We start from the raw sequence: 10,824 nt of genomic DNA on the forward strand, positions 1-10,824 counted from the left end.
TGTGTGTGTGATCGGCCGGCCGTGTCTGAAGCCTCGTAGCTGAGCAGGCAGGCTCTGTGTCCTCTGCAGAACAAACAGGACGATGACGACGCGGAGATGGGCCTGACGGAGGGAGAAGGCGAGGAGGAGGAGAAGGAGCCAGAGAACCTGGGCAAGCTGCAGTTCTCGCTGGACTATGATTTCCAGGCTAACCAGGTGACATAGGCAGGAAAGGGGCTGGGACATGGGGAGGTTGGGGAAGGAGGCCAGGGCAGTGCGGGAGGGTTGTGAGGAGAGGGTCAAGTGAAGGACTCAGCCTTGGAAACTCCAGCCGAAGAGTGTGGGGGAATGCCAGCCTCTGAGTGGCACAGGTGCCTGAAAAGGGCAGAGATGTGGGGAGGGAATTTATCCCCACCATGACTGTCCCACATGCCCTTTGAAGGGGTCCCCTCTAGCACTTCCCAAGCACCCTGGGATGTGAGGAAGGGGAAGATGGATGGAACGTGCCTCTCCACAGGGCCCTGAGCCCAGACCTGGCAGGCCCACTATCAGCACAGAGAGAGCACCGTCTGTGGAATGACACAGCTCAGCAAGCGATCTCCTGGCCGCAGCTGCAGCAGGGTGTCGGGGAGGGTGACCAAGCGCGTCCCTGACTGGCCAGGGGCAGAGGGAACGTGGAGCTGGAAGATCCACTGGGGATCTTTTCCATGCAGTGGGGAGTGGGAGCGGCGTCTTGCTGAGCCATCTCACTGAGGAAACATCCCTCTTCTCCCTCCAGCTGACGGTGGGCATTCTCCAAGCGGCCGAGCTCCCGGCACTGGATATGGGTGGCACCTCGGACCCGTATGTCAAAGTCTTCCTGCTTCCGGACAAGAAGAAGAAATACGAGACCAAAGTGCAGAAGAAGACCCTCAACCCGGCCTTCAATGAGACTTTCGTCTTCAAGGTGAGACCCTTCCTAGTTCACTCAGCACAGTGGTCCCCAGCCCCAATTGCTAGACCCCACTCTGTCCTGCAGGGGACACTTGTCCTGGGTTCTATTCCTGGGTCTGCCATTGCCATGGTGTGTGACCATGAGGAGCCCCTTAGCCTTGCCGTTAAGTCAGTCTAATACTGTCGGAAGGGCAGAACTCCTGTCTGTCTTCCAGCCAGGGATGTGTCCCAGCCTTCTGTCCCTGTCCCCACCATGCCCCAGTCAGGAACTGCAGGAGGATCTGCACCTCCCCTGGTGGAGGGGCTGCCCCTAGTAAATAATTTGCCAGCATGTTGAACGAGAACCAAGGCAGTTGCCCAGACCCATGGCCCGCACGACGTGCAGCTGTGTGGCTGAGCAGTGCTTTTGAACTGACACAGCAATTCTGGCCACTCACTGCAAGAACCAGTGAAGGGGTCCCAGCCTAGTCACTGCGGTGCATGATCATTTGTCGGATCCTTCGTCAGCCAGACCCCATGTCGCTATGGCAATGGTTTGCAAGGGTCCTTCTTCATAACAGGTTCCCTACCAAGAGCTGGGTGGGAAAACCTTGGTGATGGCCATCTACGACTTTGATCGCTTCTCCAAGCACGACATCATTGGGGAGGTCAAGGTGCCCATGAACACAGTGGACCTGGGCCAACCCATTGAGGAGTGGAGAGACCTGCAGGGCGGTGAGAAAGAGGAGGTGAGATGGGAGTTCAAGGAGCGGGGGCATCTGGCCAGCAGGAGGTGGCTTCAGAAAATGTGCTCAAAGGGTCAGGAATTGGGATCATCAGGCAGCTGCTGTGCTTTCAAGGTCACCCCAGGAGGGGGGCTCCTTATAAGTGTTGTCTTTGCAGTTGAGTATTGGTGAGAGGGGGAGAAAGAGGATCCATCCTGCAATGAGAGATTGATAACCTGCAGGAGAGTGGCTTAGTGGCGGGAGCAAGGGACAAAGAGTTCTGGGGTCTATTCCCAGCTCTGGCAAAGGAGTAGGGTCTCGCAGCTAGAGAAGGGGACTACATGTTAGGACTCCTGGGTTCAATTCCAGGTCCTCCATCGCCATGGTGTGTGACCTTGGGAAGTCACTTAGCCTTGCTAAGTCAATATAGTGCTTATGGAGCTCCCAGGAAATGGGAGGCTCCATTGATTAAGAAAGAAGTGGTGGGGTCATGTGGCTGGCAGTCAGCAGAATGGGGTTTTAGGTCTGACTTTGCCGTGTCACTGCCCCTCTGTGCCTTGGTTTCCCCAGTTGCACAGTGGGATTAATGATAGTACGCACCTCACAGGAAGGTTTGCGAGGCCGAACTCAGCACTGTTGGTACAGTGGTCTGACAGTAGAGCTGGTAAATACGACACTGTGTGTCAGTCCATGTGGAGCTGGGGAGCTCTGTTATGGGGAGACACTCCGATTTAACACGGGCTTTGGCTGTGCCCTGAGACCTGCACTTAACTCAGGTCCCGCTGCCCACTGCAAGGTGTCTTTCTTGTGCAGAAGCCCTGTCTTAAATCTGGTAAAAACTGCTAGAGCTGGTCTGGCTTCTGCCACCAGCTGGGGACTGGCACTACTGCAGACCTCCTGCCAGCCTGCACCAGCGATGCAGCACCGTGTCTGATGCAGGGGTTAGCTCGATGGGTGAAGGGGTTCTTGGGTCTCCTCCCGTGGTTTCCTGAAGGATTGATTCTCAGTGCAAGTATCCCAGGATACCAGGGCATGGAAAGGCACTGACCTCTGCTTTTCCCCTTGCTCCACAGCCAGAGAAGCTGGGAGATATCTGCATCTCGCTACGGTACGTGCCCACCGCCGGGAAACTCACCGTTTGTATCCTGGAAGCCAAGAACCTGAAAAAGATGGACGTGGGGGGTCTCTCAGGTAAGAGCAGAGCCACCTTCCAGCACCTGATGGCGCTCCTGAGCCAGCCCAATCCCGCTGCTGACTAACACTCCCCAGGCAGAATTCCTGCCCAGGGCTCAGCACCTTTAAATCAGAAACCCGGATCCTGAGTGCTGTGTCTGGTGGGGTTATGGAGTCATAGAGCTTAAGGCCAGAAGGGACCACACAGATCATCTAGTCTGAGCCACCCAGCACCCGCACCCTAAACCAAACAACCTAAATTAGCTCCGAGTCTTCCAGCCGAGAGGGGACTGGACTGTTGTGTGCCACCAACAGAGAACAGGGGGGACTGACGTGCACCAGTGCGCGAGGCCCCTGCAATGGCAGGGAACTGATTATTTGAGGGAGACCCAGATAATCCTGGCAAGTGACCCATGCGGTGCAGTCAAGCATCTGAGAGAGAGAATGATCGATGCCAGCTGAGAGCCCTGGCTCACCCCACCCAATGTCCCGTCTCCAGCCATGGCCATCCTTGCTGCTTCAAAGGATGGAGACCACTCCCCCTCATACATTGATGCCTGCAGGCAACTGGCTTGAAGCATGAGCTTTAGGAACAGAGGGTCCGAGAGCTCCTTCTGCAAAACAGTGCTCCAGTGGCTTTCATCTTGTTGTCCTGAGGCCATCACCTCTGCGGGTGGCTGCCCCCCAGCCCCAAGGCAGGGAGCGGGTCTTGCTTCCAGTGTGCCCTTTGACTTTCTGTGGGGCTGGGCTCCCCATTGCCTGTGTACGCACTGACCCCAGTGCAAAGGAATGTGGACATGGCTCGCTCTGGGGTCAAGGAGTCCCTGAGACACAGGAATCAAGCCCAGATGGTCATACAGGAGCAGCGGTGACGTACAGCTTCCATCACGGCTGCCTGTCTTCCTGTCTGGACCCGAGCTGTCTGCTAGATTGAAGAGCCCTGTGCTCGCAGGTATCTTCCCACCATGTAGGTACTTAGCAGTAGACAGATAAATGGCGTCTGCTTATTGTTCCTGCCCACTCTTGATTTGACAGCAGGCCACTACATTGCATGATGCATTCTGCCTGCTCATACCCCCCAGTCACAGATAAACCCAGCCTGGCTACCCTGTCCTCTACGGTCCCTCCGCGCCTACATGCCCACAAGGAGGGCTGGCTCTGACCTTTCCTGCTTTGGGTTCTCCCTGCAGATCCATATGTGAAGATCCACCTAATGCAGAATGGCAAGAGGCTGAAGAAGAAGAAGACCACTGTGAAGAAGAAGACCCTGAACCCCTACTTCAATGAGTCCTTCAGCTTCGAGATCCCCTTTGAGCAGATACAGGTTCCCATGCCGAGACTCTCGTCTTGGGAGGTTTGGGGTGGGGCATAGAGATGAGTGAGTGACAGCTCACATGACTGAGTTGGGAGCCTCTGATTGGAGGGATCAGACCCTTCCCCCATGACATTCACCCATATAAGGTGACCACCCAGGCCTTCAGATGATCTAGACACACCCACCCCCTGAGCAGCGGAGGATATGGAGAGATGGGAGCCGGCATTGGGCCGGTGTTTCATGCACGCTAGTGCTGAGCAGGAGCTGAGCTCCTCCAGACTGACATGTCCCTGCTGTGTAATGAGGGTGGCTGCTTAGAACGCAAGAGGCAGTACAGAAAGCCAGAGTTTACGCTGGGCAAATGCTACCAATATCACAGGGGCCTGAATGTCAGAGTCACAGGGGGCCTGAGGCTCCCATTGGCCTCGGCCGAAGCTGTGGCTGCTCCATATCTCTGCAAATGAACCGCCTTGTTGCAAATTACAACCACTCATCCTTAGCCCCCTGCAGCGAGGGTCACTCCCACCAGTAAGGTCCAGCCCCAACTTCAGCAATAACCAATGCTAACGGCAGCCAGCGGGCGGAGGGGCAGAGCTAGTGAGACAAAGACACGGGTGCCGGTCAAAGCAGGGCTAGAGGAGTGACCCTGTGCTATGGTCTCTCAGCTGCTCCAGGGCCAACCTGCCAGGTTCCAAGCAGAAACTTGGGTTTTCCCCTGGCCTGCCAGCCTTGCAAACCCCCGAGCCGGGGATCTGAGGCCAAATGTCTCAAAGGAGGGACCTAAAGCTAAGCACCTAAATGCATATTTAGGGCCCTAAGCAAGTCAGGCTGAGTCCTTTTCGCCTCTTGCTTCATCGCCTGTAATGAAAGGCTCATGAATGACCCCCCCATCCCCACTGCCCTCAGTGACCCCCACATGGCCCCAGTGTTTTCATCCACTGCCCTCGGCAGCCCCCATGCGGTTCTGGCCCCTTCGCCCTCTGGCCTTGGTGAACCCCATCATGGCACCAGGCTCTTCACTAGTGACCCCTGCATAGCCCTGGCCCCATCATACTCTGACCTTGGTGACACCCTTCCCTGCTGCAGCCATGTTACCTTTAATGGTGTGCAGAATGTAACCAATGGGACTCAGGCCTGCTCTCCACCAGCTTGACGCCTGGTATAACGCTGCTGGGGGGGGGCATTTTTTTTCTACTGAAATAGTTATCCCAGCACAAGGCCTAGTAGGGGTGCAGTTATTCCGGCATGAAGGTGCCTTCACGCAGCAACAGGTTTAGCGATGCTTTATACTCGTATCACTGCATCCATGCTAGGGAGTTTGTACCACTTTAACTGGACCAGTGGAATTAAAATGGTGCAGCATTCGGGTGGGGAATAAGCCCTTAGCTGCATTGGCTCTGCCTAGCTAGAGGAAAAGGACCAACTTGCTTCAGAAGCTAAACTCGGACATGGGGAGCAGGTGTTCCACCAGTATTACATAGCCCCTTTTCAGGACAGACCTGCCCCTTTAATATCCATTGCCCCTAAAATGAGAAGGGAGAGCTGTCTGAAGATACAGGGTGAGCTTTGCCTAGCTGCCTGGGGGAGTTGGGAACATGATTCCCATGGGAACAGGTACTCAGATCCATCAGGCATTATTGGACATGTTAGTACCCATCTCCCAGCTGCAGGGGAATCTTGGCTCCAATAGATTCCCACTCGGTTCTCAGTGGCATCGGGCCATTTTGCAGCTGTGATGCTGGTAATAACACAGCGTTTCTGTGTGCCCCAGAAAGTGCAGGTGGTGATCACCGTCCTGGATTACGACAAACTGGGGAAGAACGAAGCCATCGGCAAAGTATTTGTTGGCTCCAACGCCAGTGGCACGGAGCTGCGGCACTGGTCCGACATGCTGGCTAACCCCCGGCGGCCCATCGCCCAGTGGCACTCCCTGAAGCCGGAAGAAGAGGTGGACGCATCGCTTGGGAAGAACAAATAGGAAGCTCCATAGCCCAGCATAACCTACGGACATTCTAAGCGACCCAGAGCTATCGATACCTCAGTTATGTAACCTTTGGTTTTTGCTTCCGTTTTCTTTTAAGCTGCAATACCCTTTGGTTGCTGTGGAAGGGTTTCCAGACAGTCCTGAGCACTGTCAGGGGAAATGGTTAAAGACAGGGATGGTTCTTTTCATTCTGCAAAGTCGCTTCCTTCCGCTGCATGTCTCATCGTTTCTACGTGCTGTTCTTTGAAAGCGTAAAGCCAGCTTCTGCCGTGGGTCCCAGAGGTGCCAGGCCGTGGCAGGGCATCGTCTTCCTTTCTCTTCGGTTTTACACTGGGACCTTCAAACATTGTGCGAAGGTGACAACTGAGCCTGAACATCTGAGTTGACCAGATACACTGTGCTTGCTTTGGGGATACATACAGCTGGACTAGGCAGGTCGGTGGAGAAGAACTGTGATGAGCAGCTCGGCGACTGCTTTGACTCCCATCAGCCACCCAGAGAAGTGAGAGGGCAGTCGCGTTGGGACTGGAACATCCAAGGCTCCATCGAACATCTTAAGATTTCGTTTTTTCTGGTGCGACAGGTGCATTGCTGGGCATACAGACCCTGGGCTATTGCCACCCGTGGCACCTAGGTAGGGTATTGAACCTTGCAGCCCCCCCCATGTGATTGCCAGAGAAGGGGAGCTGTTACACGGCGGGTGCATGTCTTTGATAACTGAACGTTCAATCTCAGTGCAGGACAGAGCACAAAAGAGTCTTGGTTTTGAAAAACGGCATCATGGGATGTTTATGCAAATGACCATTGCAAGGCAGGCTTACAGTAGCAGCTGGACTTGAGAGGGGCCCACCCAACCCAAGGTTGATTTGCCAAAATGGCTGATTAAAGCCATCTTTGGTGCTTAAATGACATCTTAAATGAAAGCAGCTCTGGGGTGATTTGCATACATGTCCCATCATGCCTTGCACTACTGTACATCTTCTGAAGATGCACAACCTAAAAGTGTACAGAGCCAGATGCGTCCCAGGGGAGGGTTTAAGGCACAAGGTCTTCAGAACTCAAGGCGAGAGGGTGGAGCTGGGGTGTTAGTGAGGCAGGTGCAAATCCCTCCCGCTGTTTCTGCCAGTGTGGCCGCCTGTGACCCAGTGCTCCCGAGTTACTCAGTGAGCGGCTCGAATGCGGTGCTGGAGCTGCTGTGTGACCAGAGTGCTCGCTCCAGCCTTCCTGTTGAGGCTGTTCCACTTTAATTAACTGTTACTTGGGCCCCAGCAGCGTCAGAAGCTGTCTACAGCTAGGTGGTCTGGGCCAGCCCCTGAGATGTTGGACATGCTGATTTAATTCCTGCCTCTGCTTGCTGAGAGGAAGAGTCGATTAAGTGCTCTTATCCTTGTTCTTGCCTGTGGAAGCTTGGCTGCTTCCATTAAGTATTGGTTGGGCCCACCCAAGGGTTAAGATCGCTCTGTAGTCCAGTGGTTAGTGTACTTGCCTGTGTTGTGAGTGAGCCTAGTGCCAGTCTCCCCTGTGCCCCCTAAGAAGGGGTTTGGACAGGGATTTCCTCCCTCCCAGGTGACTGAGGTAGGAGGGCAGTCCTTGTTTAAATCCCATCTCCTTTGCAGGAGCCATTGTCTTCCTGGGATGGGGGTCAGTCCCTGGGATGTGGGCCAATTAATATTTAAGTAAAACCAGACCCCCTCTGAATCAGAATTAAGCCTCAAACCTGGATTGCCTACACCCCAGCCGCAGAGCATAACCACAGGGCTACAGGGGAACTCACAGCAGAAAGGTCTCAATCTCCCCGGGTGAAGTTGTTCCACTTTAGGGTTACAATTAATTCAGTAGGTACTGGGCTACACAGGGAAAGAAGGGAGCTGTGTGTCAGTCCCTCACTAGCCCAGTGGTTAGGGGACGTGCCAGGCATGGTGAGGCTGTGAGTTTCCGCCCAAAATACCGTGGCCTCAGCGAAATGTTGTGGTTATAAACTCTGCCAGCGGGGAACTCCACCAGTAGCTAATGCAGCCAGAGCCCCACCTTTGTGGCCCTGACAAGGGCATAGGGCACTGGAACCAGGCTCTCCCACACCCCAGCTTGGGCCTTAACCTCTGGGCCAGAGGGAATTGCCCCCCAATCTCCCCCCTTGACGCTGTAGCTGGGCCAGAGACCCAGCCCAAGCAGTGACTTTCTCGCCCACTAGTAGTGGCCCTCAGCTGGGCTGTAGGAGTGTCAGGTTTAAGCCCCTATCTAGCTATTGTCTGGACGGCCTGCGCTAGGCAGTACCCTCACGTGGGGGCGTGTGCCTGCAGGGCTTTGCTTCCTGGCACAAACGAGACTTTCCACAGCAGGCAGCACCACCCCGCCAACACAGCCCAGAGGCTGGGCCGCTCCAGCAACGGCTGCCATCAAATCTGAGTCAGCCTCAAACTTGGCTCTCCCACTCTCCAGGGGCTGAGCCTAACCCCGGGGGAAGCCAGGCCTTGAGGCTCTGGCACCCACTCTCTGCCCTGTTGAAGCTGTTCCACGTCATAGTGTTAACTAAGCGTTGGGCTGGAAGAGGAAGAAGGGCAGTTGGGATGGTCTCGGGGCCCAGAGTTGCTATAAAGGCTGGGGCAGCTGGGCTTTGTGGGCTAACAGGAAGCCTGGTAAATACTAGTCAGGAGCATAGCCAGGGTGAGAGCCAGCTCAAACACTGTGTGTCTGGCTTTGCCATGAAACCCCTTGAGATAATCTCAGTCACTGGTGCCCATGGGGTGGGTGAGTAGCTGGCCCAGGTGGTGGGGAGGGTGCTCTCTCACCCCCTTCCAGCATCATACACAGCTAAGAGGGGAAGCACGTCGGCTAAGAGAGACTGAACCCATTCCAAACAAGGACCAAAGGTGCCCCAAAGGCCAAAGTATCTGCTGCTTACCACAAGGCCTGCTGGCTGATGAACCCAGTCCAGTTCCTTTGCCTCCCGCCAGATATAGGCCATATTCCCCCCTCCCCCAAAGAGCAGTGAATGTCTTTTCAGGGGGCCAGGACTGGACCTATAAGGAAGCAGGCTCACGTCCTGCCCCTCCTAGAGCGTTTCCTGAAGTAACAAGAAGAAACCACCCACCCTTCCCAATTCGGTCCACTCTGTACCTGAGAAGACCAAGCCAGTTTCCCATTTTCTGGCTCTAAGGGGCCTTCAACGTTAGTGGCTTTGCTTTGGTTGAACCAGCGCGTTGGATAGTAGCATCTGATACGCATCCACACTGTGGTTTCCTTTCCTTCTGTGAGTCCAGTCCTGTTTTATTCTGGACCTTTTGCATAATATCCCTCAAAGGACCTCGCTGCAGCCCCGTGCCAGCCAGCTCTGGAGTATCCTTGCAAATCTCCCTGATTACCAGCTACGTTTTCCTGGCAATGTGGCTTAGCCTATGGAAGTGTCTTCCTAGGGAAAGTTGTGACTGGCCATGCCACTAGCAAATGTTCTAGCAGGACAGCTCCTGCCTGGGACTCTACCCAGGCTTTCCAGCCCCACAGCTTGTGGTTTAGAGAAGCAGACTGCAGCACCAAGCAGCTGCTGACATACTTTTGTGAATACGAAGAGCAAGGAGAGCCAGAGTAGTAAGCTTTGGTGTGGCCACAGGCATGAGCCCAGCAGTCCAGGACATCTCACAGGAGGTGGAATTCACCCATGCCCAGAGAGTCTAAGTCATGGGGAGAGGGGTGGACAGTTTCACATCCCTTACCCCCAGATACAATTGGAGAATGTTTCACTCCCAACCCCCTCTCCACTCTACTCTTTCCCTCTGACAATTATTGATCCTTTATTTGTACACGTTCCCCCACCCCCGCCCCAACCCTTACCTTTTAAGTCCTGCTGGAGCTTCAATATTTAATCAGTAGGAGAGCTCCGTGCACCCATGAGCCTGGCAATGGGGCAGTCGTACTAATGGCTACTAGGGAAGCGTACATTTGTTCCCAGTTCAAAGGCCACGAGGTTGCAGGAGGGAGCCCTCATGGAGTTCTGGATCCATACATGAGCTTTAAACACAAGCCAGCCTGACTGCTGATCTTATGGCCTTGCTGCACAACAGCAAAGGCCAGGAGGTCTAAGGAGCAGAGGTAGCGATTCCACACAGTGGAGCGTCTAAGCTCTGCACCCGGCTGCCTTAGCACTCCGGCTGCCTTCGCCTGACGGGAAACTGAGCAAAGCAGCCCTCGGCGGGTTACAAGCATGGTCTAATGAGTGTCCCTTTTCGTAAAGGGCGGTGCATATGCCTGCGATAGACACACTTGTACCACCCCCTCCGTTCCAAAATTAGAGTTGGTCCAAGAAAGTGAAAGGTTAATGGGCTTTTTATGAACCAGAGTGACCTAATAAACACACCAGAGCTCAGTGAGTTAATGTACTCAGGAGAGTAAACCCAACATGCTCTGCTTTCCCGCCAGGCCTTGGACTGTTGCCCCATACTACTTACTTCCATTGCTGGGGTTCCGAAATCAGCATCTAAGGCCATGTCCCACCACCGCCGGGACTAGCGGTCAGTTTATTATTACAGACAATACTGAGGGTGTTAAAAAACTCATGTCTGGGACTGGGGGAGAGAAAATAATTGGGTGAGCAGAATGTGAGTTCAACATACCTGCCTTTGGATCAGCACAGGACACAGGTGGTGGGTGGGTCACAGGGGGGCCAACACCCCCTCCCATTTTGCTCCCCGCTCCACTGGCCTCAACTCCTCTGGAGTGGACACTGCACCCCCGGAATCCAG

The 10,824-nt window shown here is 54.6% G+C and overlaps 1 protein-coding gene across 1 annotated transcript in view; it reads left to right on the forward strand.

Moving 5' to 3' along the window:
- Positions 1 to 6,082, forward strand: part of SYT2 (synaptotagmin 2) — a 63,221-nt gene extending 57,139 nt beyond the window's left edge. Inside the window, exons 4-9 of the mRNA XM_077839261.1 lie at positions 70 to 195; positions 758 to 925; positions 1,473 to 1,640; positions 2,690 to 2,807; positions 3,980 to 4,113; positions 5,876 to 6,082. Of these exons, the coding sequence (XP_077695387.1) occupies positions 70 to 195; positions 758 to 925; positions 1,473 to 1,640; positions 2,690 to 2,807; positions 3,980 to 4,113; positions 5,876 to 6,082 (921 nt within the window). The remainder of the gene's footprint in view (positions 1 to 69; positions 196 to 757; positions 926 to 1,472; positions 1,641 to 2,689; positions 2,808 to 3,979; positions 4,114 to 5,875) is intronic.
- The last annotated feature ends 4,742 nt before the right edge of the window (positions 6,083 to 10,824 follow it).

The sequence above is a fragment of the Eretmochelys imbricata genome, chromosome 21, assembly GCF_965152235.1.
Source record: "Eretmochelys imbricata isolate rEreImb1 chromosome 21, rEreImb1.hap1, whole genome shotgun sequence".
Classification (NCBI taxonomy): domain Eukaryota; kingdom Metazoa; phylum Chordata; order Testudines; family Cheloniidae; genus Eretmochelys; species Eretmochelys imbricata.